At 37.1% G+C, this 26,874-nt stretch overlaps 1 protein-coding gene across 1 annotated transcript; it reads left to right on the top strand.

Annotated features, from left to right (window-relative positions):
- Window positions 1-904: 904 nt before the first annotated feature.
- Window positions 905-26,783, top strand: gpam (glycerol-3-phosphate acyltransferase, mitochondrial). The gene is made up of 21 exons (XM_032574413.1): window positions 905-1,100; window positions 3,459-3,589; window positions 3,733-3,852; window positions 5,533-5,606; window positions 7,134-7,247; window positions 8,252-8,383; window positions 8,462-8,561; window positions 8,974-9,110; window positions 9,187-9,286; window positions 13,232-13,444; window positions 14,400-14,513; window positions 15,564-15,649; window positions 17,531-17,640; window positions 18,948-19,018; window positions 20,329-20,596; window positions 20,685-20,836; window positions 21,965-22,042; window positions 22,307-22,444; window positions 22,533-22,722; window positions 23,952-24,010; window positions 24,106-26,783. The coding sequence occupies exons 2-21, from the start codon at window positions 3,506-3,508 to the stop codon at window positions 24,220-24,222; spliced, it is 2,457 nt and encodes an 818-aa protein (XP_032430304.1). The 5' UTR covers window positions 905-1,100; window positions 3,459-3,505; the 3' UTR covers window positions 24,223-26,783.
- The last annotated feature ends 91 nt before the right edge of the window (window positions 26,784-26,874 follow it).

Genomic DNA, 26,874 nt, shown 5'->3' with positions numbered 1-26,874 from the left:
AATCCCTGCTGTCATGTAAATGTCTCAGATATTTATTAAAGAACATACGTGAACAAACAGAAGAACTACTATAAGGACCAAGAAGCATAATAGTTTAAAATTGCTTAACAAGTTTAATATTTTGGCGTGGGTATCACAAACTCTAATCTCAGTTCCAAATAAGATTTGTGGACAGAACTGAGAAGGTGAGAAAAGCAGCTTTTAAATCTGATTTAGCTCCACCAGTCAAGATAAGATAAGATAATTTATTAGTCTCCCAAAGGAGGAATTTGTCTAGGAACGAGGGGCAAGGCTGCAGTACAACAATAAAAACAATACTTCAAAAAAGACAATAACCATAGATACATAAAAGTAACATCAATACAAAAAGTGAAAAATGCATAAAAACACAAACATCAGATTGGCAGTACATGCCCATAACCACTGCGTTCTTTCAGAAAGAGTAAGCCAAAATACTAGCAAACATGAGAAACTCATGGAAGAAAACATAACACATGGCTTTGGTATGACTTTGGTAATGATCAATAATCAAAAATTAAGAAATGTTTGTAAACTTTTCAGTTTGAAAAAAGTTTTTTTTAACGTCTCTATATTTCTATCTTTCTGTCATTTTAAATTCAATTCAAAAATACTTTATTGACCCCAAAGAGATATTAAACGTTGTAACTCATTTAATTGAAGAGTTATTGTAGATAGCAATGGCCATAGAAACAAGCTTGGTAATAAAACAATATTTGGTCTTGTACCAACTATGAACTATTCTCACTGTGTCCGACTGCGAGAAAAGGTTTATATTTTATTTTTATACAGTACATAAAAATCAGTTTTCGACTGTAAGTTGCTCAACTGTGAGCTGGCACAGCACTGACCCCTAGCGGCAGCCGGCGCTCGTGCATGACTGCTCCTGAAACGGCTACCGAGTGGTGTGCGCTTGCCTCTTGTCAGACATCCCTTCCCGTCAGCGCTGCGCTGTTCGTTCCTCACAATTTAAGCGTGTGAACGACTACTCCGGTTGGTAAAACGCTCAGCGACATGCCGGTTTGTGGTTTTTCAACGAGCTTAATTTTTGAAATATGACTCAGCGTAAGAGAATAATCAAGGTAAGCCGTGGGGGAGGTTTGTTCTCGCTTAGCTAGCTTTGTTGTAGCTAACCTTGATGCTAGCATCCACATTCCCAATGCTGGGGAAGGGATAGTAGCCGGTGCAGCTCGTGTATTGTCAAAGGCACAATATCTGTATTGAAGCGCTGGTTCACACTACGTTGTTGACACGGTTACATGATGCCTCTGAATTTACAATCCGGTCATTATGATGGACGGATCCTCATTTTTATTGGTCTTACTGATAACTTAATGTAATGTTTAGACTTTGGCTGATTGAGCTGTTTAAGGATTTCCCCCTTGAAGCTCAGCAGCAGTAGCATGCCTTGCAGAGAGCTACAGACTGTGACAGCAGAAACTGCTGAGGACACGTTTAAATAACTCTGCGCATTCTTGAGTTTTATATCTGGAGAGGCGAAATTACAGTGCCTCTCTGTCAGGATGAGGCTAGCTTGGTTTGTGCTATTGTTGTCTGCACTTCCCATCTGTCACAAAGACCTCTCCTGTTTGACCTGGTTATTACAGACAGTGTGAGACGGATTAACCCAGTGGTGTGCATACACTGTATTTACAATATGTGCTCCTGTCTGCATGTTCTCGCTTTAAGATGAATCTAGTTTAATTTGGTATGAACAGTACATCCTTTCTCTGCTGTTTTAAAGTTTTCTTTTCCACCTTTCTTATGACTCACATGGTCGGGATTGGTTATATCAGGCCTGCTTTTGTATTGAAACTCTTAATTCTTCATTCTGCCCGCTTTTACTTGTTACCTAATCCCTCCAGATTCTTCAGCTTGTTGCCCAGTAAACTCACCCCATCTGCAGGACTACTCTCGGTCACTAGCCTGTTTGAAAATCCAGTTTCCCTTATCTGCATTTGCATCACTTACTAGGATCACAGCGCCTTAAAGGGACTGCAGCTCAGAGTGCTGTTAATCCATTTCTGGACAGTCTTAAATAGACACAGTTTATCCCACCTCTGACACACATACTATACGATATTTAGTAGCTTTACACTCATTCATAAAGTGACTCACCGACCTAGTTCCCATTGTACCTTTGTTGGATCTCTGCTTACTTCATGCTACCTGTGTGCTCTCTTAGTTTGCTGGGGCAACTTGTTTTTTGATTAGTCAGAATAAAAACTTCCTTTATTGTGAAACGGTTTCCTGTTGGATATCGCAGGTATGGATAAACTTTAAATGAAATTTTGAATAGTTTTTCTGGAACTCAGAATATCCCCTGAAGAAATCCAACAGTACCATAATTTTTCCTATAAATCATCTGTTTGTCTTCTCATTATCCATCCATCCATTTTCTATCTCCCTTGTCCCAAGTGGGGTCGGGAGGGGTGCTGGTGCCTATCTCCAGCTAACGTTCCGGGCGAGAGACGGGGTCACCCTGGACAGGTCGCCAGTCTGTCTCAGTCTTCTCATCAAATTTCTCAAATTATTGAATAAGACCCTTTTGAAAATTAACTGAATTTTAAGCAGTTGTAACTAGGCCTGTCATAATAATCAATAAATCAATTAATCACATGATAAATTAAAACAAACTCAATGATTTCCATTGTCCTGATTTATCATTTATCTCTTTCTCTCTCTTTTTTTTTTCTTTCAACCAAAAATTGGATTATAAAAGTCTTCAGTTTGGTGCTTTGGTCTCAACTAGCCCTTTTTTTTGAAGGACGTTTTTTTTTTTTTTACCAAGACTTCAAAATAAAATTTATTTGTTATTTTGTTTGTTTAACCCTCCTGACCCCATTGGGGACAAGGGTGAACAGAAAATGGATGGATGGATTTTGTTTGTTTATTTTGTATATTTAAAATGTCTTTCAGTTCCAGTGTAAAATGTTCATTAGAATTTAAAGTTTATTCATTTTTGAGAATGTATTTTTGTATTATTATGCTATTACCATTATATTACTTAAAATGGTCTCAAAACAACAATATTATCGTCTGTCGCAATTGGAACAATTTATCGTCCAGAAGAATTTATCGTGACAGGCTTAGTTGTAACATAACAAAATGTGAAAATGTTGCAGTTGTATAAATAGTTTTGCAAGGCATTGGGATGTTTAAAAAGCACATCAATGTTAAGTAATTTAGTTTATAAAAATGTAGAATAGAGGTTCAGATTTTTGTGTGCGCATAATTTAATTGATGTTGTGCTCAAGACAAATTCCTGCTATATGAAAGCAAATAAGTCAACGAGACCTAAGTGTGAAAACATTTCGGTAGGAAATGAAATCAGGTTTTATTTGGAGGTGAATTTGTGTCCGAGTTGAGGGAACATGCAGACTCTTCTTCACAGAATGGGTAGGATATTCTCAAGGCTGATGTTTGTAAAATCTCCCCAGCTTGCCAGCATCTGGTGCGTGTGATCCGTAAGGAGGCAGCAGCGAAGATGGAGCTGTCCGACAGCTTGTTGCTGCCGGTCAGCAATGGAGAGCAGTGGTGCAACCGCTGGAAACATCCCAACGAAGACCCTGTAAGTCAAACGTGCAAATTAACTGTACCGCTGTATGGAATCACAGCTACAAATTAGTTCAAATGTTGTAAGTGTGGTCCTTTTGAAGTCTTTTTAAATGTGTTCTGCTTTCATCCTAACTTTCTGTGTGGCTGTGTTTCAAGGACCGCAGTACCAGTCCGTCAGTCCTGCGCTCTTGTGCCAGGACGTGGAAGGAGGGCCTGCTGAACAGAAAGCGGCCATTTGTGGGCCGATGCTGTCACTCCTGTACACCTCAGAGCTGGGTAAAGTCCCTCTCCTACTGCAGTTTTTCTTTTCAAGACTCTAATTCACATGTGTCAAACTCAAGGCACGGGGACCAAATCTGACACACAGTAGTTTTTATGTGGCCCTTTAGACTCCAGATTATATCAATAAGTCCTTCCAATTTTTCACAAATCTGCAAAATTTGAACAAATCCCCCAAATTTTTTCCAGATTTTTACTGCAAATTTTCTCAAGATTTGCCAAAAGCATTGGTTTTATCTGACTGCTGCCATAGCCTTACCTGATGTCAGGTTATAGTCCATGACCGATACGGCCACTAATAAAAAGCCACTTTCAACATCATACACTTCTGCAAATATTGTAAAAAATCCTTACAAACATTTCTAAATTAGCATCACAAAGTCTGTCATTTTGAATGCAAAAAACACCAAAACAATCACAAAATCTTGGAGGAATGGCTATTTATTGATATTTTAACAGTTTAATTGGTTTTAGTAATACATTCTGGTACAACCGTCCCTTTAAAAATGTTCAGATTTTGGATTTGGCCCAAATTGAAAATGAGTTTGACACCCCTGCTCTGCTCTAATTGTCCCCATTGAAGACATTAGTTTTTCTAATGGTGAATTATAGAGAGAATGATAGGTATTCAGTTGCCTTTTCTCAGGAATAAAATCATTAAATTTCCTGACGTTAATAACTGCCGTGTCACTGACTCACCTTGACATTTCCCTGTTTCCTTTTTTTATTTGCACAGAAATCCTGCAACTGTAGGTCAGACATGAGGAGTACATGAGGGCATAAATGTAAACCATTCAATGTGTTTTAATAAAATTGAATTTAATTAACATTTTATTTGATGGGGTGTGCATAAGACTGACATGACACTGTCATAAACATGACATAACAGCTGTCATGAAGATGAAGGAGTCTTTATGAATGCTTTCGACTGCTGTCATGAAGTGTCATTCGGTAAATAATGACACTAAGTTGCATTAAAAGTCCATTAAAATTGTCAACTTCACATTAAAAGTGTCATTATTTACGGAGTAATGCAAAATTGACACTTTAAACAAACTTTTAATGCAACTTCGCATTAGAAGTGTCATTATTTACCGAATGACACTTTATGACAGCAGTCATAAACATTCATAAAGACTCCTTCATGTTCATGATGTTATATCATTGTGTCAGTTTTATGCACATCCAGTCAAATAAATTTTATATGATAAAGTTGGGAAGTAGAAGAAAAATCATGAGAAGTTCTTATATTTTATAGAAATGTGCCAAAATGGAAGCCGTAGGGAGTTTGCAGTTTGCCACAAACTTATAGATGGCACAGGGAGAGATGGTGTTGGCAGCATCATGCTTTTCTTCAGCAAATGTATAAGAAGGATGCAGCTAAATGTAGAGCAATTCTGGACGAAAAGCTGTCAAATGATTAGAGCCAGGGTGTAATAAAACACTGCTGCAATAAAATAATACTACATACCACAATATTTTAGGATTTCATGCGAAAAAATACATAAAGATACATTTATGTTTGTAATCATATTGTAACGTAAAAAAAAAAGCGTATAAATGAAGCGTATAAATGCTATACATTTTGACCAGATTAACAGTGTGACAATATCAATTGAAATCTATTCAACAAACTGAAAGGAATACAATTTGCTACATCTTACTTCTTCTTTGCAGGAACAATTGTTCAACCCCAGCATTCCATCTCTGGGCCTTCGTAACGTCATCTACATCAACGAGACCAACACGAGGTAAACAGAAGACAATCTCTTTCTTCTACTAGTTAGCAAAGTCAGAGCTACACTCTTTTTTATTTTTAGCTGCCCAGTACCCTCAAAAAGAAGAACAAACTCACGTTCTGGTAGAAGAAGTTAATTTGTTGGCGTCGGATGTCTTTGAGATGCTTCTCCTATAAGTAATATAATCAGTACATGTCAGGCAGGTGCTGTGCTCCTAAACAATGTGTGTATAATGAATGGCTTCAGGTCAAATGGCCTGATCTGTGACACAGTGGAAAAGTGGATTTATAGATTATTTAACGTGTTTGTCAAGTGACGCTGCACACATGCAACCACCTAAGAAAGGAGAACTTAAAAAGTTAAGCTAAAACCTCAAACAACTTAAACATACACTTGGTGTAAATATACATAGGCCTGTCATGATAACAAATTTTATTGCCATAAACGATAGTATTGTTGTTTTGAGACCATTTTTAAGTAATATAATGGTAAGAGATCAGTAAACTTTAAATTTGAATGAACATTTAACAGTGGAACTAGAAGACATTTTAGATATTAAAAATAAATAAATAAAAACAAATAAAATGAATTTTGAAGTCTTAAACAAAATTGTCCTTCAAAAAAGGGCTAGTTGAGACCAAAGTACCAAACTGAAGACTTATCATCCAGTTTTTGGTAGAAAGAGTAAAAAAGAATGATGTCAATGGAAATTATTGAGTTTGTTTTAATTTATCATACTTGAAAACCTGGAACCACTAAGATGCAGTAAAGTTACATTTTGCATTTCATCATCAGTATTTCAGGTTTTCACAAATGGCATTCAGGTTGGTCCAGTCAAATCCTGGTCCAAAACAGCAGGACAGCAGGATTATTGTGGAAATTCACACAAAATCAACAAATCCCAGCACTTTTTTTGTAGAACTTTCTTACTTGTTCTAAACAGATGCCTCAGCCTTAATTGATGTCAGATTATAGTCCATAATCTATACAGCGAGTAATAAAAAGTCACATTTACTGTCATAAATAAGTACAAATATCACAAATAATTATTAAGTAGTACCACAAATACTTTAAATTTTATTGCAGAAATCTCAAGAAGTATCACAAAATCCTGGAGGAATTGAAAAGATGTTCAGTAGCTACATATTATTTAATTTTAATAATTCATTGATAGTTTGTGAACCAAGTTTTATCAATACATTCTGGCACAACCGGCCCTTTAAGAGCATTTATGATCTTGATTTGTCCCAAAATGAAAATGAGTTTAACACCCCTATGCCAGGTCAACATAGACCTCTGTTAGTCTTAAATAAATATGTTGGTTATGTTTGTTTTGGCTGTATTCTGTGGGTGAGCACATGATACGCTGAAAAAAAGTGGATATCACTATTGTATTTACTGACAAAGCTGGGTGCCAGTTATTGATTGTATCTGTTAATGTTAAATCACCAGGATATCCCTGCGTGTATTTTCATCTCTTTTACGAGGGGAAAACGAATGATGCCTTGTGTTTTGGTCTGTCTTTGTCTGATGCTGCAGACAGCGGGGCTGGTTGGCACGCAGGCTCAGCTATGTGCTGTTCGTTACGGAGAGAGACGTCCACAAGGACATGTTCACCAGGAACATGGTCGACAATGTGCTGAACAGCAGCAGGTGGGGGTCGACGTGACCTTTTTTAACCCTTTATGTCCTAAATCTAAACTCTCTGCCTGGAGTTTTTTGCTCATTTTAATTGTACGCAGTCCTTTAAATGTCCTGTGAGTAAATATATCTGCCCATTTATCCATAACAACTGGAACTTTCAATATCTGGCAAGTTATTTTTGCATTTTACCGTCTATTAAAGGAGTTCCCCTCAGATTAATTTCACTCCCTGCGATGGCGGGGGGTGAAATTACCATAATAACCTGATATTGGCTGGAAAGCGCAAATCCGTTGGAATTTTTCAGATGGTGCAAAGTGTGGCGGGAATACGGTACTGCAAATTTGGCTGGATTGTCGCTGCTACGTTTAGGGCGTAAAGCACAAGCGTCAAACTCGAGGCCCGGGGGCCAAATCTGGCCCGCAGTAGATTTTTATGTGGCCCTTTAGACTCCAAATTAAATCAATAAGTCCCTCCAATTTTTCCAGATTTTTACTGCAAAGTTTCTCAAGATTTGCCAAAAACATTTGGTTTAAGTGACTGCTGCCTTACCCTTACCTGGTGTCAGGTTATAGTCCATGACCGGTACGGCCACTAATAAAAAGCCCCTTTCAACGTCATACACTTCTGCAAATATTGTAAAAAATCCTTACAAACATTTCTAAATTAGCATCATAAAATCTGTAATTTTGAACGCAAAAAACACCAAAACAATCACAAAATCTTGGAGGAATGGCTATTTATTGACATTTTAACAGTTTAATTGGTTTTGGCAATACATTCTGGTGCAACCGTCCCTTTAAAAATGTTCAGATTTTGGATTTGGCCCAAAATGAAAGAGTTTGACACCCCTAAATTAGAGCGTTAAGGGACAGAGATTATATTTGCTTCATTGATTGTTGCTCACAGAAAGTCAGCGTAACAGCTACTGTGAATGCAAAATGTATAAAAGAACAAAGAGACACTAGATGTTTTTGATTTTAGATGTTTTTGTGATCTGTGTTTGTAATCTGCAGGGTGGAGTCTACCATTTTGAAGGTTGCAGCAGAGTCAGAGACTGCTGTCAGTCAGCCGGTCAGTAAAGTGAAACAGAAAGCCAGAGCCGTCCTCCAAGAGATGGTGGCCAACGTTTCCCCGCTGTTCATCAGGTTTCAGGATCATTCTGTTTTAAAAAATAAAAAAAAACAGGCTTGTGGCTCCATTTTTACTTTACTTTATCCTTTCAGGCTGACAGGGTGGGTGCTCCTCAGGCTGTTCAATGGCTTCTTTTGGAGCATCCAGATCCACAAAGGACAGCTGGAGATGGTGAAGAAAGCTGCCTCAGAGGTTAGCATCATTTCACAAAGCGAAACGACTAAATTTCCGTAATTTACTTATTGATGTGTATATTTACTCTTCCTCATCATTGGGCTTCAGAGGAAGCTAGAGGACTGCATCCAACTATATATGTACAGAGTTTTTCACGGAAAAGTTTCAGACTTTCTTTCTCTATGAAGGTTGGGGCCTTCATTTCTGTTTGTCCACTGTCCATCCATCATACTTATATTTTAAGCTACGATACTTTGAAAAGGACTGTGTAAACTGATGCTGCAGAAGCAATTTTGAGATGAAAAATCCCTGATAAAATTATCCCTCTGTCCCACATATGCAGTAGTCGTTTGTAATTTATTGTTTTCTGCGAATAGATACAGTTTTTCTTTAGTCAATCTTTTTTTTTTTTTTTTTTTGGTCTTTGCAGCGAAAACTGCCCATGGTCTTTCTCCCAGTCCACAAATCCCACATCGACTACCTACTCATCACTTTGATTCTGTTCTGTCATAACATCAAGGCGCCCCACATCGCGGCTGGAAACAATCTTAGCATCCCGATCCTCAGGTAAACAGCTGCAAAGCCTCGTGTAATGTTTGACCTAACATACCTACAAAATTCATCTCTTTTCTCTTTTATTCAGCACTGTGATTCGTAAACTCGGTGGATTTTTTATCCGGCGGAGAATGGAGGAGACAGTGGATGGAAAGAAAGACATTTTGTACAGGTCGCTGTTGCATGCAGTAAGTCGTTATTTTCTTTTTACACAATGAGATGCTGATGTTTTTGCTTCTCTACTTTTTTTTTACATTATTTCAGTGCAAAATTTCTTCTTCTTCAGAAGTAGGCCTGTCACTTTAGCAAAATTTTTTGCATGATAAATTGCGCACAAAAGTTATTGCAATAAACGATAATAATGCAAGAACACATTTTCAAAAGATCAATAAACTTTCAGTTTTAATAAACATTTAGCACTGGAACTGGAATACATTTTAAATATCCAAAATAAATAAATAAAACAACAGAAATAAAAAAAAAAGAATAATAAAGTCTCAAAAAAAGGGGCTAGTTTAAACCAAAGCACCATACTGAAGACTTTTGTCATCCAGTTTTTGGCGGAAAGAGAAATTTATAAGAAATTGTTTAAATTTATAATGCGATTAATTGATTTATTACTTATTGTGACAGGTCTAATCAGAAGTTATTCAAACCTGCTAAATTTGCAGTCAACGTTGTAAAATGTCCCTCTGATGTTTATTTGAGTAAATTTGATCCTGGCATGTGAAACCTTCTGGGTCGAGTTATGCATCTTCTGACTTGTTAATTTAAGGATTCGTTTTCAGATCTCCTGATCGGTTTACGAGCTTCTGTGACCGCAGACGTCCATGCTAGCTCAGGTGGTTAAATCGGCCTCCATGTTTTACCTGTAAACCATCACATAATGCAAGTTTCAGAGCTTTTATGGTTCAGCACTTTTCGGAGAGGTAGAAGGTTTTGGGTTTCTGTGTGTAGATGAAAAGCTTTCTAGGAAATAAGAGAGTCTATTTAAGCCAGAACTTGATGGAGAACCTTTTTTTGTTCAGCCAGATAATAGAGCTTTGCAGGTTTCTACTCAGAAAACCTGTTTGAGCTCCACAGTGAAGGAGAAAAAACATAAATAACTACTTTTTAAACGCTTTGAGAAGCTTTAAATAACAGAAGCTTTCAAAAGTAAAGTGAACTTGTTTGTATTTTGTCACATTGCAGCTAAACACTTCAAATGTCGAAGAAGAAAGTATAAAATAAAATGTAAAAATATGTAGAATGGCGTGTGCATGTGTATTAGGTCTCTGTAATCTGACATAGGGCTGTTGTAAACTAATACTTTAGTAATATTAGTATTCGTAAGAGAATAATTCATAGATTATTCTTTAATTGAGTAATTGGATAAAAAAATGTATAAAATATTGGTAAAGCTAACATAACAGCAGTGTTACTGCCAGATATTAACGTCAGTCCAATTTTTCATATTTGAGCATCCCTAAGAATTACTTTTCTGTAGCTTAGAAAATTAACCTGTAACAATATTAGCTCACTTTCTAAGTTAACCTGAAGAAAAGTTATATAAAAATCTGAAATTATATTCAGTTTAACAAGGAAGAGGCAGGCTCACAAATACTCTTTTTAAAAAAAATGTCTACTTTAAGTTTTAGTTAATGCACTCATATTCAGTCAATGTAATTGATGAACTCTCACTTTGTCCAGCCATTTATAGCTGTTGTGTTTATGTTAGTGACGGGATTTGACACCTTCATTCGTCACAGAAACGCATCTACCAGCCATGTACCACCACAATGAGCTCCGCCACCCATTTGTGAGACCGGGATGAAATGAAGTAAATTTTCCAGTTCGTTTGTAAAGCTATGCTTACGTTAAGCAACTAAAGCACAGCCGCCCGTCGTGTTCAGTCTATCCGCTCACCTGTATAAATACACCCGCCGCGCTCTTCACCGCCACTAGGCAGCAGCTCTGAGGAGAAAGGCTGCCGTACTCCAGGCATCATGCCAGTCAATTTCAGGATGTTTATTGGTCCCCCAAAAACAATAAAAACCCGGATATTATCATGAATCACTAAAATCTTCCCATACCTAACTTGAAAATTGGGTATTTTGCTGCTAACACGTAGCTTTCGTCAACAACTCAAAGGGGAAATGAGAGTGTTGCGCAACATAATCAGTCACCCGACCGCAACACGGTGCTCTAAATAATAAAACATAATTTAACAAAGCTACGAGGCAGATAAATTTCCCTCGATTCATTTTGAGGTACTTGAATCATTCAAGGAATCGTTACAGCCCTAATCTGACACCCTAAAATAAAATCCAGCAAGCAGCTGCCTTCAATTGCAAGTAGAAAGCTGGTGTTTTAAGAAAACAATAAAAAGCTTTTTTTTACAGTTTGCTACAAGCCATGCGTGGGACTCATCAAACATGGAAGAATGTTCTCTGGTCACATGGGTCTGGATGCAGAATGCTCCCGGTATTTGGGCTGGAAATAACTCGCACCATTGGGTTCACACCATTTCCATTGTGGCACATGGTGGTAGGAGCATCATGCTGTGGGAATCTTTATCTCAGGAAGGCTCATCCGAACTGATGAGAAGATTGTTTTGAACTAAATCCAAGTAATTTTGCAATACTAGAGGGTATAAGACTTGCTACGTTGGAATTGTTTGCATAAAAACATATTCATATACTGTACTGTAGTAGAGTGGCCTAGTCAAAGTCCAGACTCAAATCTGCCTGAAAACTGGTGCTTTCTATCTAACCTGACTCAGTCTGAGACATTTTACAAAGTAAAAGCTTTTAAAATCAACTTCAACTTCATAGCTGTATGCTACTTTGTATTGTTCTCACTTTAAATCGCAGTAGAAAACACAGAAATTAGTAACGTAGCAAAATGTGATTACATTCAACGGGTCTGAATACTTTTGCACTACATTGTAAAGTATTTTGATGTTTTTGTTTAACTGCTGATATTTAGCTGACAAAGTTTTAAAACTGAAAAGTCTGAAGAGTGCAGCTGAGCTGACTGTACAGCTGTTAGATAAGAGTTATCTGCAAGACGCATAAGCAGCTACTCAAAATGACGAGCGCCAGTTTTTTGCTTTTTTCGTTGAACTGACAATATAATCCAAGTTTGCCACAACATTTGAAATGTTGTCAAGCAGAGTATCATATTTCACAGGGAGAAATGCAGAAGCAGTGAAGACCAAAATGGCTCCCTTAGAGCCTGAATGTTCTTTCTCTTTTCAGTTTGGACTCTGTGACCTTATCTATGTTATATTTCAGGAAACAAATTCTCTTCTTAAGAGACAGCTGTTTGTATGCTAAACCTAGAGGGATATGGTTACGCTGCGTAGCTGCGACCTGAACATGCCCGGGTCTAAAGGTTGCATTCAGGGATTATTTTTCTTACGAACTAAGGCTGCGTTCACGCTGCAGCTCGAAGTGACCCAAATCCAATTTTGTCAAATCAATAACATTTTTTTTGCTGTGATTGTTCACACTTCCAAATATAAGCGACCTGTATGTGATCTCCAGTGTGAACTGCAAACGACCTGAAAGTGTCCCGCATGCACAGTAGAGGGTGCTCAGTAAAAAAGAAGTGTTTGCGGAAGTAAACATTGATGCTAACGGTGGAGCATAGTTTACGATTTTGAAGTTGTTGTCTGACCGGAACCAGGATATTAGCAACTTAATCCTTATCCTAGTAGTTTGTTGTTGTTCTTCCCGCTTAAGCGTCTGAGGATGCAGAATAGCCACGTTTGTCGAGTATAAATGATGTTCCGGTGGGATGAATTCGACCTGGCCATTCAGATTTAGGTCACGTTTGAATCGCTTAAGTATTGGATATCCAAGTGGCCTGGGTCACATTCGAAATTCCTGTGTTGTTCAGACTGTCGTGAAAAGATCAGCTACAGGTCGCATTAAGGGGGAAAAAAAATCGGGGAAAAAATCAGGCTGCAGTGCGAACGTAGCCTACATCGCTTTGTTTACACTCACTTCCTCATTATCCCTGGATTAAGTTTTGTTATTCAATGGTAAACATTTTCACCTCAAGTGTTTTAATGGTGGACGCTGCTCTTTGTCGTCGACCTTTGGCCCACTCCTCTCACATATGCACTCTTTGTTTCAATCCTCCTGCAGTACACAGAGGAGTTATTGAGGCAGGAGCAGTTTTTGGAGGTCTTCCTGGAGGGTACGCGGTCCCGCAGCGGTAAACCGTTTCCACCCCGCGCGGGCATGCTGTCCATCGTGGTCGACACGCTGTTCACAGGGGCAATCGGAGACGTGCTGGTCGTGCCAGTTGGCATCTCGTATGACCGCATTATTGAAGGCAACTATAACAGCGAGCAGCTGGTAAGCTCTTGGACGATGCCTGTGTTCCTTGCTTTAGCAACAAAGGTTTATTTAGCTCTGGAAAAAAATAAGAGCCCACTGCACTGAACCCCATTGAAAACCTGATGGTTATTCCACCAAATATTAATTTCTGAACTCTTCCTGAGTTTTCTTCTTACATTAGTATTGTTGTTTTTAATAAATATGAACTTATTTTCTTTGCGTTACTTGAGGTCTGAAAGCGCTGCTTCTTTTTGGTTATTTTCTGCAAATAAATAGTAAATTTTTGCGTGGAATTTCAGAGACATGTCAGTAGTTCATAGAATAAAATAACAATGTTCATTTTACTAATATATATATATATAAAGAGTAAAATCAGAGAAACTGATCATTTTAAGTGGTCTATTAATTTTTTCCAGAGCTATACATTTATGTATATGTGTGATTATTTAATTGGACAATAAGATCAGCATGTTTTGCAATTTCCACATTTAACCACTTAAGCTTATTTTATACAATATTAGAAATGCATTAAAAGATGCAAATGTTTAACTTGCTTCTTAAAAAGAAAAATAGTGGTTTTATTGCCCAAAATGCAAAAACATAACTTTCACTTACCGTACATTTGATCATTTGTAGCAAAGGATTCATCTGCAGAAAAAATAAACACTTCTAGCATCAAAATGTGAAAAGCTCATTCCTTTCTGCTTGACTTAACAGCAATACAATGTAGCGTTAATCTGTTGATTTTTTTGTTTGTTTTTTGGATTATCAATTAATTAAGAATTTTTTACAGAACAAATACATATCTATATTTTTTAAAAGAGAAAAATATGGTTTCTTGCTAAATGTATTTCTTAACCCATCTTTTGGATTGTTGTTTGTCTGTCTTTTTTTTTTTTTTATTTCTTATCTATGATTACCCAATCCAGATTTTAATTAGTTAATTTTTTTATTTGTTTTTTGTTCTCCTTAGGGTAAACCTAAGCAGAATGAGAGTTGGTGGGGAATAGCATGTGGAGTGTTTCGGATGCTAAGGAAAAACTACGGTTGTGTTCGAGTTGATTTCAACCAGCCCTTCTCTCTAAAGGTGAATCTGCACCGGCCTTTTACCGATGGAGCCGCTACTGTTATTGAAAATGTGTCCAAGATACTTTAAATTATTTATTTTATCACACTGAAAGATTTAGTAAAAATCCTCATTTTAATTGTAAGTATTTTTGCTCGGTGGTGAAGGAGATTTCTCGTAATTACTGGGTACCAGAATAAGGTCATTGTATTATGAGAATAAAGTCAAAATATTAGCAGAATAAGGACACAATGTTGCAAGGAGAAAGTCACATTATCACAATAAAAAATATTTGTTTTAAAGAAGAAAGCTTCTTTATTTGTTTGCACAGTTGTTTCAAAGTTCTGCTACTGATAACAATTTCCTTATTTGTAAAACCAATACCTTAAAAACTTGAAACTTTCTTTCTTTTATTTCTCATAAAACTATTACTTCATATCTTAATATTATGACCTTATTCTGGTATTATTACTAATAGTAAGTCATAGTATTTCCCTGAATATTTCACATAAAATAAATGACCTGGAAGCATTTTTTTTAATTCACTATTTATTTTTAAGAAATTGGCAAAAAATAAAAGTATTTTTTAACTGTATGTGAGTTTTTCTGGAGCATATATATGATGTGAAACACATGCCCTGTCTTCAAAAAGGGAAAGACAAGTACACATTCCTTTTAAAAAAAAATAGATGCTTATCTAACTTCCCAGTATTTTTAGTCAGATCAATAGCTCAAAAATTTAAAAGATTTTTTTTAAAAAGGCTGGATGAGGAACCACTTTTTATTTTTCCATTGATCAGTAGGTTGGGTCCATGCTAGAAAAAAAGAAAATCTGTCCTATAATCACAAATATAAAGGTAGAATTTTCTAAAGCTCTGCAGAAACTTTAACGGGAATTGTGTTTCTCTAAAACCGTATTGGTCTCATGAGGCAAAGCAGAAACTCTTGACACTTGAAATAAACAATGTTTACTGTTAAGCATTTTAATGAAGTATTTTAAGATCTTGATTCAGTGCGTCAGTCATTAATTAAAAGTCCTAAAGCCTTTTGTGTCCCTGTTGTTATATTTAGGAATACCTGGACACCCAGAGGAGCCGTCATGTTCCCCCATCAGTGTCCCTGGAAAACGCCTTGATGCCATACATCATTTCTGCACAGTAATGCACTTTTCCTCATCCACAGTGTTTTTATCTGTCTGTTGTTAATGCAGAAACCAGATGTTCCTTCGCCTGAGATGTGACAGCCTTTATGTCCAAAGCTAATTTCTCCCCCCTGCTGCTTCACAGCGTCGTCTGTCATCTGACATCTGAGATCTGAGCCCTCGACTTTCCACTGGGAGAGGTTGCTCCAGTTCATCTTAGTAAAACAGAGACGGCCGTACAGAATGTTCCTTATGACAGCTGCAGCCTCTCTTAGCATGTCTAAAATCTCCAACTCGGTTTGTTTTTTCAGAGTTTATATCGCTTTAAAAAAGTGGAATGAATACAAGTTAGCAGTCGCATACCAAAAGGTTTGTTTTATTCACCGAGCAGTGAGGCTTGTTGGGACATGTTGAGACAGACAAAGAGCTTGGATATAAAAGAAGCAAAGAAATGTGAAACACAGGTTCAGTGTTTAAATGTTGTGGTAAAAAAACGTTTGTAAGGCATCAACTTCAGATCTGAAATGCATTTTCTAGGACAGATTGCAGCTTAAACATATGAAGGTGAAACAAAGACAGTAGTCTGTCACCTTTTATGGAGTTGAATTGAATGTAAAGTTCAATTTAAGACAAAAACTCTGATCAGGATTCATCAGTAATATCATTAATTTATGCCCAACTAGGCCTGTCACGATAACAAATTCTGCTGGACGATAAATTGTTCCAGAAGTTATTGCGATAAACTATAATATTGTTGTTTGGAGACCATTTTAAGTGATATAATGGTAACACAAGAATGCATTCTCAAAGATCAGTTACCTTTAAATTCTAATGAATATTTAACACCGGAGCTGGGAGACATTTTAAATATCCAAAATAAATGAACAAAACAACAAATAAAATAAATTTTGAAGTTTTTGCAAAGAAAATTGTTCTTCAAAAAGTAACAAAATGCAACAAAAGTTTATGCTTGAAATGTCCTAAAAGTTACAAGAAGTCTCTAAAAAAAATGCTTTTGCTAAGTTTTCTTGATTTTAGCAAATAGAAAAAACTTAGGTAATTCTGACCTAAAATAAGAGAAATTTGGTCTGATTTAACTTCAGACAGTGAGAAAAAAAGCGTTTGTGTATTATTATTATACTTAAATATCTGGTTTCAAGTTTAAATATATGTAGGCTACAAGGTTTCCCCCAGAAAACTTGGTAAGCCCTGTGGTTGGATGCCAGGGCAGTCATTCATCCAACGGCCCGTCATTATTTTTAGTTAAAAAATGTTTAAAGTTGACAGGAAATTTGAAAATATCACTTGATAATTATGTGTTTTTGAAAGATTGAAGATTAACACCTGAACACTAAATAGAAAGCCTTAAAAAATGCAAACATTTTAAAAAGACTTCAATAAATAAGCAACACTAAGCCTGGTGGGGGCACAAATAAAGCCTGGTGGCCCGCCAGGCTTATAATACACTGAGGGAAACCCTGCTGGAATAAGTATGTTTCAGTGTATGAATAAAATTACACTGCAAAAAACAAAAAATCTTGCCAAGTAATTTTGGTTTAGTTTTTAGTGCAAATATCTTATTACACTTAAAATAAGACCAAGTAACTAAAAAGCAACTTTAAAGTAAATAATTCCTTAATATTTATTAAAAAATGTCTTGTTATAAGTTAAATAATCTGCCAGTGGAACAAGTGCTTTTTCATCAAATTTTCAGAAATTATTTACTTAAAACAACTCTTTATATCTGGCTATAAAGTTACCTGTAAGTTAGTTTTGTCTTATTTCAAGTGTATTAAGATATTTGCACCAGAAACTAGACCAGAAATACGTGGTAAGATTTTGTGTTTCTGCAGTGCAGTGATATCCTAATGTCTTGGACTGTTTGTTGTTGTTCCAGGGCTGACGGTCAGTTTGGAGAGCAGGAAGAGGAAGTGATGAACAGAGAAGTCCCAGACGAACTCTTTAGACGACATGTCATCAACAACCTGGCCAAGCACGTCCTCTTCAGTAAGAAATTCACAAACTCCAGTTGATCTACGGCAGCCTTTAGCATAGTCACTTATAGCATTTATTGAAAACATTGGAGCACATTGTTTGTTCCTATTTTATTCAGTTTCAGTGTTCAGAGTGCACAGGTCTCATTTTCATCCTTCGTTAAAGCTGCACCTGTCCACCAATGAAACACGATCTTTCATCCTAATTGAAATCCAGCACTGCGTGGCGCAGCATCAGCCCATCAGGATCACATCACTCAGGGCGCTGTGCCCTGGGGTAACACTGCAGAGACTGGCTCTCCTCTCCTCATTCAGATGCAAGCAAAAGCTCCTTTTTCTTTTGTAATTTATTGTTCAGCCAATTGCAGAGCAGTCAGCTGGATGGCATGTTGTTTCTAGCCAATAGGGAGAGAGGGAGGAGAGAAGCTGGAAGAATGCAGCGCCATTTTTTTTGTGTTCCCTACGCCGGAGATGAACTCTAGTAACCTAGAGTTATGTGCTTTGGTGGTGCACATAATCATTTATATTTCTAATGTGTTTTCAGGGGACCACAAACTCTTGGATGATCTTAACATTCTGGATATTTGAAGTAACTATTTAACCCGTCAGGTTGTTTTTTCTTGTCCTCTCCAAACCAGTTGAGGCAGGTTATCTCCGGCTGTGAATCTGCTTCTGCCAGAGGTTTTTTCATTTCTCAGTGGGGTGCTTCCTTCAGAAACCGTCTCTGCAGGGTTTCCCCACACTGAGAAGTATTCAGAATAATTGATGAGGACAAGTTAATTAAATTGAATTCAATAGAAATAAAGCGGCTGAAAATGTCTTTTCCTTGATGTTTTCCTACATGTTTTTGCTCGCACTGCAAAAACATCAAATCTTACCAAGTATTTTTAGTCTAGTTTCTAGTGAAAGTATCTTATTACACTTGTAATAAGTCAAAACTAACTTATAAGTATCTATACTTACTGTACATATAGAAGGTTGTTTTACGTAAATAATTCCTTAATATCGGTGGTGATAAATTTACTTAAAACAAGACAGTTTCACTTTAAGTGAAACAATTTGCCAATGGAACAAGAAATTTTTCAGAAATATTAAGGAATTATTTACTTAAAACAAGCTTCTATGTCTTGCTGATAAGTTACTTTTAAATTAGTTTTGTCTTAATTCAAGTTTACTAAGATATTTGCACTAGAAACTGGAATAAAATACTTGGTAAGGTTTTATGTTTTTGCACTGCATGAAGACGTTTTGATAATTAAATTAAAAAATGTGATTGTGTGTTATATTTTCTCATGTTTGCTGCTCATTTTCTTCTTACAGCTGCTAATAAATCATCAGCGATTATGTCAACTCACATTGTGGCCTGTCTGCTTCTGTACCGACACAGACAGGTGAGTTTCTTATCTCTGTCTGTGTGTGTTTATCCTTTTTACTGGTAAAGCATTCAAAAGTATTCATAACCCTGTTGCAATAATCAATTGATTAAATATTAAACTGAGCTTGATTATTTCCATTCTGTTGATGAATATTTTGTTTACAGAGATTTCATAATCCATTTTATTTATGGTTTTGGTTGTGTGGTTTTTGTCTCCTTTTTATTTTATTTACTTTTTTGGTTGTTGTGTTTTATTTTGGATATTTAAAATATCTTCCAGTTTCAGTGTGAAGTCTTTGAGAGAGCAAACTTGCTTTATTATGCTACTATCAATATGTTACTTGAAAACAGTCTCAAAATAACAATACTATCATTTATCGCAATAATTACTGCGACCAGCTATTATCCAGCAAAACTTGTTGTTTTCGTCTCTCTTAAATTTTTTTTATTTACTGTATTGAGTTTCATATTTCTGGAAAAGCCATAGATGAAATGGAAAGAGAATCTTAACTTTGTTTTTGTCAATAAGAATCTTAGAGCTCTGACTTTGCTGCAAGTCCTTTATCGTACATTTAGATCAAGAGAGTGAAATTTATCACATTCTTCTTTGCAAAGCAGCACAGGCTTTGTCAGGTTTACACAAGAGTAGATCCGGACTTTGACTGAGCCATTTCAATTAGGGCTGCACCGATTGCAGTTTTTTTTTGTCGATCGTTGATCACCGATCTTTAAAAAGAACCTGATCTGCCCGTTCCGATTTTGGCCAATACTAATTGTTTTTGGTCTGAAATGTTGCTAAATATAGCAAGAAAGTTGCTGAGTTGGCAACAGTGGAGTGAATATTGTTAACTGCAGACATGCAGACATCAGTCAAACCTCTCTAAAGGCAGAGCAGAAGAGGACAGTGGTTGGCAGAGGTAGATGAGATCGGCTTTACAATCAAGCCGATCACAGATCTCTCAAAATTAAGGAAATCTGCACAAATAAATCAGCCGGCCGATACATTGGTGCACCCTTAACCCTTTTGTAGCTCCATTAATCATCCCAAAACGCTCGTCTATCACATAACAAGCCAATAAAATACGTTTAGGTTTATAGTTGCCTTTTGAGAAAATGTTACAAAGTTGCAGGGGTGTGAAAACTTTATCTGAGCACTTTGACTTAACTCTAGTACCGATTGGTTTTCTAAAATGTGTTCTCCCTTCAATTTTTTGCACATTTGTGGCACATGTCTGCCCTCTGCAGCTTCTCTGGTGTAACTGCATAATATCTAAAAACAACTGTTCACAGAAAGGTCTATTAAAATGTTTTATTTATTCTTTTTAGGGGGTTGTTTTGACCAAGCTGGTAGAGGATTTCTTCAACATGAAGGAGGAGATTCTGTCCCGAGACTTTGACCTGGGTTTTTCAGGGGACTCTGAGGATGTGGTCATGCGTGCGCTCCACCTCCTGGAAAAATGCATCAACGTGACCGGCAGCGCCAACCGCAACGGAGAGTTCACCATCGCAGCCTGTCAGACCGTGCCCGCTCTCTTCGAGCTCAACTTTTACAGCAACGGCCTTTTCCACGTCTTCATCCCGGACGCGATCATCGGTACGATGACCCAGCCGTTTCTGCTTGTGTCGCTCGGCTGCAGCTTTTACATATTTGGAGGATTTCTAAATGCTTTTTTTGTTTCCAGCCTGCAGCATCCTGTCACTGCAGCGAGATCTCATCACAGAGTCTCCTCACCAGCCCAAGGACTGCAGCAGCCTTCTGCTCAGTCAGGAGCGTCTCATCCACAAGGCGGCAGGTCTCTCCCTCTTCCTGACCAACGAGGTGGCGGTGGCATCAGTAAGTCCAGCACATGGATCGCATTATTTCAAATTTTGCACTTTCCAATTTAAGAAAGATGTGATTGCTCAGAGTTTCCCTCAGTGTCACCAGGCTGGTGACACAATTTATTTTACTGGGAAGTTGCATGACATGTAAAATAAAATGTATTTATATATACATAGAAAATGTGGCACATATTTGAAGTTAAAGCTGCAAGCAGTGTTTCCCCCAGTGTATTATAAGCCTGGCGGGCCACCAAGCTTTACTTGTGCCCCCACCAGGTTTAACATTGTTTATTTCTTTGTTTTTTTTTAAATGTTTGCATTTTTTTAGACTTTATATTATGTTCAGGTGCCAATCTTTCAATAACTCATAATTATCAAGTGATATTTTAAAATTTCCTGTCAAATTTAACCATTTTTTAGCTGAAAAACACGACGGGCCACTGGATGAATGACTGCTGAGCGCCCAACCACCAGGCTTAGCAAGTTTTCAGGGGGAAACCTTGCTGTTACAATTTTATGTTATGCATTGTGAGAACTTATTTCTCCTACTGCAGAGTTTGTACTGGTGCAATTAGGTGTTTCCAGGGTGTGGAAAGTGCTTGATTTATATAAAAAGTTCTTGAAAGTGCTTAACACTCAAGCTACACAGTTTTGTAATAAACTTGATTAAAATTCTACATTTGAAAAGCATTATTTAAAGTTGAATCCAGATATTTAAAGATAACAAGTCATGTACACATTTTTTTTCTCACTGTCTGAAGTTAAATCAGATCAAATTTATTTTGTTTTAGGTCAGTTAGAATTACTTAAGTTTTTTCTATTTGCTAAAATCAAGAAAACTTAACAAGAACATTCTTGTAACTTTCTGTGTAATAGACATTTCAAGCATAAAATGTTATTATATTTTAGTTTATCCTGTCCCTCTTGGTGAATGTAGAACGCTATCAGATCTTAATAATAAAATTCTCTATTTGAAACTGTCTTTTTTAGTTTATTTTTGGTATAGTTTTCATCTAATTTCTGTTGGAAAAGTTTGACTAAGTTCTTGAATTATTGTGAGAAAAGCGTATGAGTCCTGCTACAGGGGATTTGTCTTATTATTTTTATTTTTACAACAACAACTCTCTTCTCCATCCCGCAGCCCTGCCAGACTATTTACCAGGTTTTGAACGACGCAGTGAGCCGACTCATCCAGTATGGGGTTCTCTATGTGGCTGAAGTAAGTTTATAGATTTAACTTTACTTCTGTTGGACAAAAATGACAATACAACAAGCATCATACAAACATAATACAGTTACCAACAATCAGTAAATATTAGATTATTTTCATCAAATATGTTCCAGTTATTATGAATCAAAGGCAGATTTAAACAGGTGGTATTCAGTGTTTCAGCATCTTTGCAGTTTTCTGGAGGTTTGTTTCAGATTTGTGGTGCATGGAACCGTTTTTCCCAGTTCTCCTCGTTGTGTTTTTGTGCTTCAGGAGGACCAGGAGGAAATGAACTCCAGCCCAACCGAGGAACCCTGGCCTAAGAAGTTCTCCGAGCCGCTCTCCTGGAGAAGCGACGAAGAGGACGAAGACAGCGACTTTGGGGAGGAGCAGCGAGATCGCTACGTGAAGGTCTGCTCTCCTGCAGCCGCTCAAAATGTTTAAACTTTTGAAATCACTTCCAAGAACCGCATAGATGATTATTGTTTTTCTGAACCAGGTGAGCCTGTCAGCTGAGCACCAGGAGTTCTTCATCTTCCTCCAGCGCCTGCTCAGTCCAGTGCTGGAGGCCTACAGCGGCGCCGCCGTGTTTGTTCACGGCTTGAGTCAGCCTATGCCTGAGTCCGACTTCACCCTGAGGCTCTTCAAATACCTGCTGACACGGACAGAGAGAGGCGTGGCTGCTTATGGTAAGACTGCACACATGCTCTGCTCTCTGCCATTGAAATGCTCACTGTGTTATTGGTCATACTTACTTATTGTTCAGTGCAGGAGGGCTGTAACGACTCCTCGAATGATTTGAGTACTTTGATTATTAAAGTTCCTCCAGGAAAATTTAATAAACATAATTTATGTTCATTAAATTAGGTTTTATCAACTAAGGCACCGTGTTCCAGCCGGGTGATTATTTGTGTTGCGCAGCGCTCTGACTTCTGCCTGTGAGTTGTTGCTAAGCTTTAAATGCTAGCAGCATAACGTCAACGTTTCCAGGTTGTGAGTGAGTGAGCGGGCTAGTTAGTTACTGTAGGTAGTTGGTTAGTTAGCTAGCTAGTTAGTCAGGGCTCTAACGATGCTTGGACCGATGCCTGTCAGTCGTAACAATAATCGATTACTACAATATTCTTTTTCAACAGCCATACGATGCATCCTTCTGTCTTTTTCCCCACTTCATCTCTTGTTAACAAAACATTTCATCTGCAACATTTTGTGGATCAAAGCGCTGAATTTATAAACTTTCTATAAGTTTTATTTATCAAGCAAATATTCGGACCCACAAGGAGCATTTTATTAAGTGAATCATCAACCAGTGCATGTCAACAAACAGTGGAAATAAGCTAGTTTTAACCTCAGTTTCTCCTCCTTCATCAAAGATCACCATGTTAGTGAAGAATTTGTGAAGACGATATATTATAATGCTACTTCAAGATAACTTTGAGTATTACAAAGACATTAAATTAAACCTGAGTTGTTATTTTTCTGTTAATTATGTCATTTGAAGTTATTAGGGATTAAAAAGTGACTTTACTTTGTAAAGCAGAAATCTGAAAAACAAAACTTTTACAGAGTTCTGGGTTTTAGAAACTCATTGAGTGACAGCAGGTTTCTTTTTCTAGGTTTTTCCTCAGTTATTATAAGGTTGCAGTATCTTGTTGCATGTTAAGTTAATCTAGTGTGAAAGAATACATTTATTGAAGCATGAAAAGTGAATATTTGTTGAGCTTTGCTGTCAAAAAATAGACTTGTTATCCTTAACAGTTGTAGGCATAAAGTGTTATTTATTTAGCTTGTATGTTGTAGGCAAGTTTTATAAAACATAGAGTTTGAAAACCTCTGATATAAAAGTTTTAAGTCCTACAATTTTTATAAATTAAGTTCTTTTTTGTTTTCTTGATTAACTTTTTCTTATTTTCTTTTTCAGGTGAAAGTGCAACTCACTATCTGGTTAAGAACACGGTGAAGACATTCAAAGAGCTCGGGGTGCGCATGTTTAATGTACGCGGTTTATTCTGCAGGCTTCAGAAACTCAGAGTGAAGCTTTAACTTCTATCTCCTCTGTTTGGACAACTCTTTAGGTCCTGAAGGAAAGACTAGAAAACAGAGTGTCAGTTCTGGAGCTGAGCAGCACCTTTCAACCTCAGGCCAACCGGAATAAACTCCTCCAATACATCTTAAGTTTCACGCTTCTGTGACTGGGGAACCTTTAAGACCTCTCACCTTTACAAAGGGCTTCTACTGGTTACTTCAAAACAATCCCAGGTGCTAGTCTGCGGAAAGCTTTACCGGGAAGTGCCTTCACGCATCGGCCGCTAACTCTTCGCTGTCAGCTGGAAGAGACCTGAAGCCAGTCTTCCTCCTTTTCGTTCCAGCCAGAAGAGGTACCTCCAGGAATCCCCTCGTTTTTTGGTAACATTGCCAACGTAGTTTAAATGTTTTGCCCTGGTCAAAAATTTTAATTGTGTGTGTATATAAAAAGAAAACGATAACATCAAAACAGCAATCTGAAAAGAAGAAAGCTACCTTTGCATAGGAAATGACAAACAGGAGAATTTTATGTTGATTCTTTCTGCTTGTATGTTAAAGCTGCTAAAATGTCTTTAGTGCACTCTAATATCGACTATAAGGAAAATAAAAATGTAGTTTGTCTTCAAAAGCAAATTCATGTACATAAGTCTCGGTTGTAGTGTAGAAAATGCGCACAATATGGGGAGTCAATTAATGTTTTCATGTCTGACTGAAAGACTTGTGGGCGGCTGAAAGATGGCATCCCAGCCGCAACGTGTAAATATTCTGATATTTCTGGAGAAAAATATGTTTAAATCTCTCGGTACCACTGAGGTCAGCAGTTCTGTACAGTTTCTGGTTTCAGTTATCAAAGCATTCAGCTGCAAAATCGTTCAGATGTACAGAAATACAGAAAGTGCCTCTCAATAAGTCAGTGACTTTGTAAAGTCCGTTTCTTTCAGTAATTTAGCTCAAAAAGTGAAATATAAATTAATTTCACACAGTAATGTTTCGTTATAAGCCAAGATCCTCAAAATTAACAGACATAAACACTTGAAAAACATCATTTAGTTTCACTTTTGAATCAAGTTACTGAAATAATCCGACTTTTCGATGATTTTCTCATTTACTGAGATGCACCTGTATTAACTGATCAGATGCAATCAGCAGTGAACCGGCTAAAGTTAAGTGCATTTATCCACTGTTCTCGGTTCGGTTACACTTTTATCAAGACTTTTAATCATTAATAATCTTTCTGCAAATACTATTCAATGAATGTTACGTCACACAGCACCAGCCATCACATCATTTAAACGCAGCCACCTCAAAAACTCCTTAAAACTTTAATATTTAATCCTACACAGCATATTTTTTCCAACGATGCATTACTGAAGGAGCTACTTTTTTCCCCATCTGTTGGATATTTAGAAGAATGAGTTTGTGAAAATGTCACATGGAGAAATCATGAACCAGTCTGTGGAAGAGGGATAGCTAGAAATAAAAAGGTCATGTTAATGTTCTTGGTTGTTAAATGAAATCATTGCCACAAACACACGTTCAGCTGCCCAGTTAAATCCAGAGCATTCCTACATTTTGCTCAAATTAGAGAATAAAAAAAAGTCAAAAACAATTTAACTTAAAGTTACACTGTATTATATCGCTGCATGTAAATGCAAAACAATCCGTTTTTCTGTTCATTGTGAGATGAAAATGTGAATATATTTGTTTTTCCTTACTAATTCAGAAATTAACAAGTTTTTGAATTTGAAATTGAACAGCTGTGTAAAATATCCTCTGTGTTAGCCTGCGTGTTTGCATGTGCGCAGGCTAACAGAGGACGAAGTTTGTTTTTTTTATTATTATTACAGGGTCAAAGGAGGTTTAAATCATTGTTGTGGTTCTTGGTTTAGAATTTATAACGACTGGATATTTGTGAAAACGGGCTTCATTTTTGCTGGTTACTGTTTGTTCAAATGTATTTTCCGTGTGTGTTTGCATTTACTTTTTTGTTTTTTTTTGGTTACGTTAAGGTCAGGTATGTGCAAACGAATTGTATCTGTAGACTTCTTACAGGAATCCTGCAGCGTGCTGAAGGACAGACCAGTATGTGACGTCGATGGAAATGTGATGCAAACTAGTGAATGTGTTTAAATGTTTAAAAACTCCTTGTCGCCGTTTCTGAGCCTGCAGAGATCAAACCACCGCACACGCTGCGCTGTGCGCTTCCTCTGGTCGCCGCTAACTCTTCGGATTGAACCGAACTCCGTCTGAAAACGATATCTTACCTTGAAAGCAGTGATCTGACAGAACAACTTATTTATTAGAGTAAGGGTTTATGTGAGTGTGTGAATTCGCGTCAGAAAAGGTGAAAAGCTCGGTTTGGGTTTTTGTGTTTATGAACTGTTTGTGGGAGTTGATGCTACTGAAACTGCATTATCAACATCTCACGATAATAATTCTTCTTCGATGTTAAAAATGCCTGTTCATGGGGAGCAGTTGCCTTTTTTTAAAACTATTTGTAGTTTACTTTGGTTTTGTTTTTTCTGATTTTGTTGCATGTGAACATTTTTCATGTAGGAATCTGAAACGTAGCTGTAGATTGTAACCTTAACAGGAGAAAATCTGAGGTTTCTGTGTGAGGATCACCAGCTACGAACTGTTTTTATTTGATGTTGCTTTATTGAAGCAAAGCACAAATGGCATTATTAGATGATGTTTTTAAATAAATTAACAATAGAATAACAATAAAGGTGTATTTTCTTTTGTCTGCATGTTTTATCTTTCCTGGGAAGGATGGACAATAAAATACCTTAAATTCAGCTTTTATTGCAGTTGCAGTG

The sequence above is a fragment of the Xiphophorus hellerii genome, chromosome 10, assembly GCF_003331165.1.
Source record: "Xiphophorus hellerii strain 12219 chromosome 10, Xiphophorus_hellerii-4.1, whole genome shotgun sequence".
Classification (NCBI taxonomy): Eukaryota; Metazoa; Chordata; class Actinopteri; order Cyprinodontiformes; family Poeciliidae; genus Xiphophorus; species Xiphophorus hellerii.
Note: the sequence above shows the minus strand (reverse complement) of the source record. Positions and strands in the feature narration are given on the sequence as shown.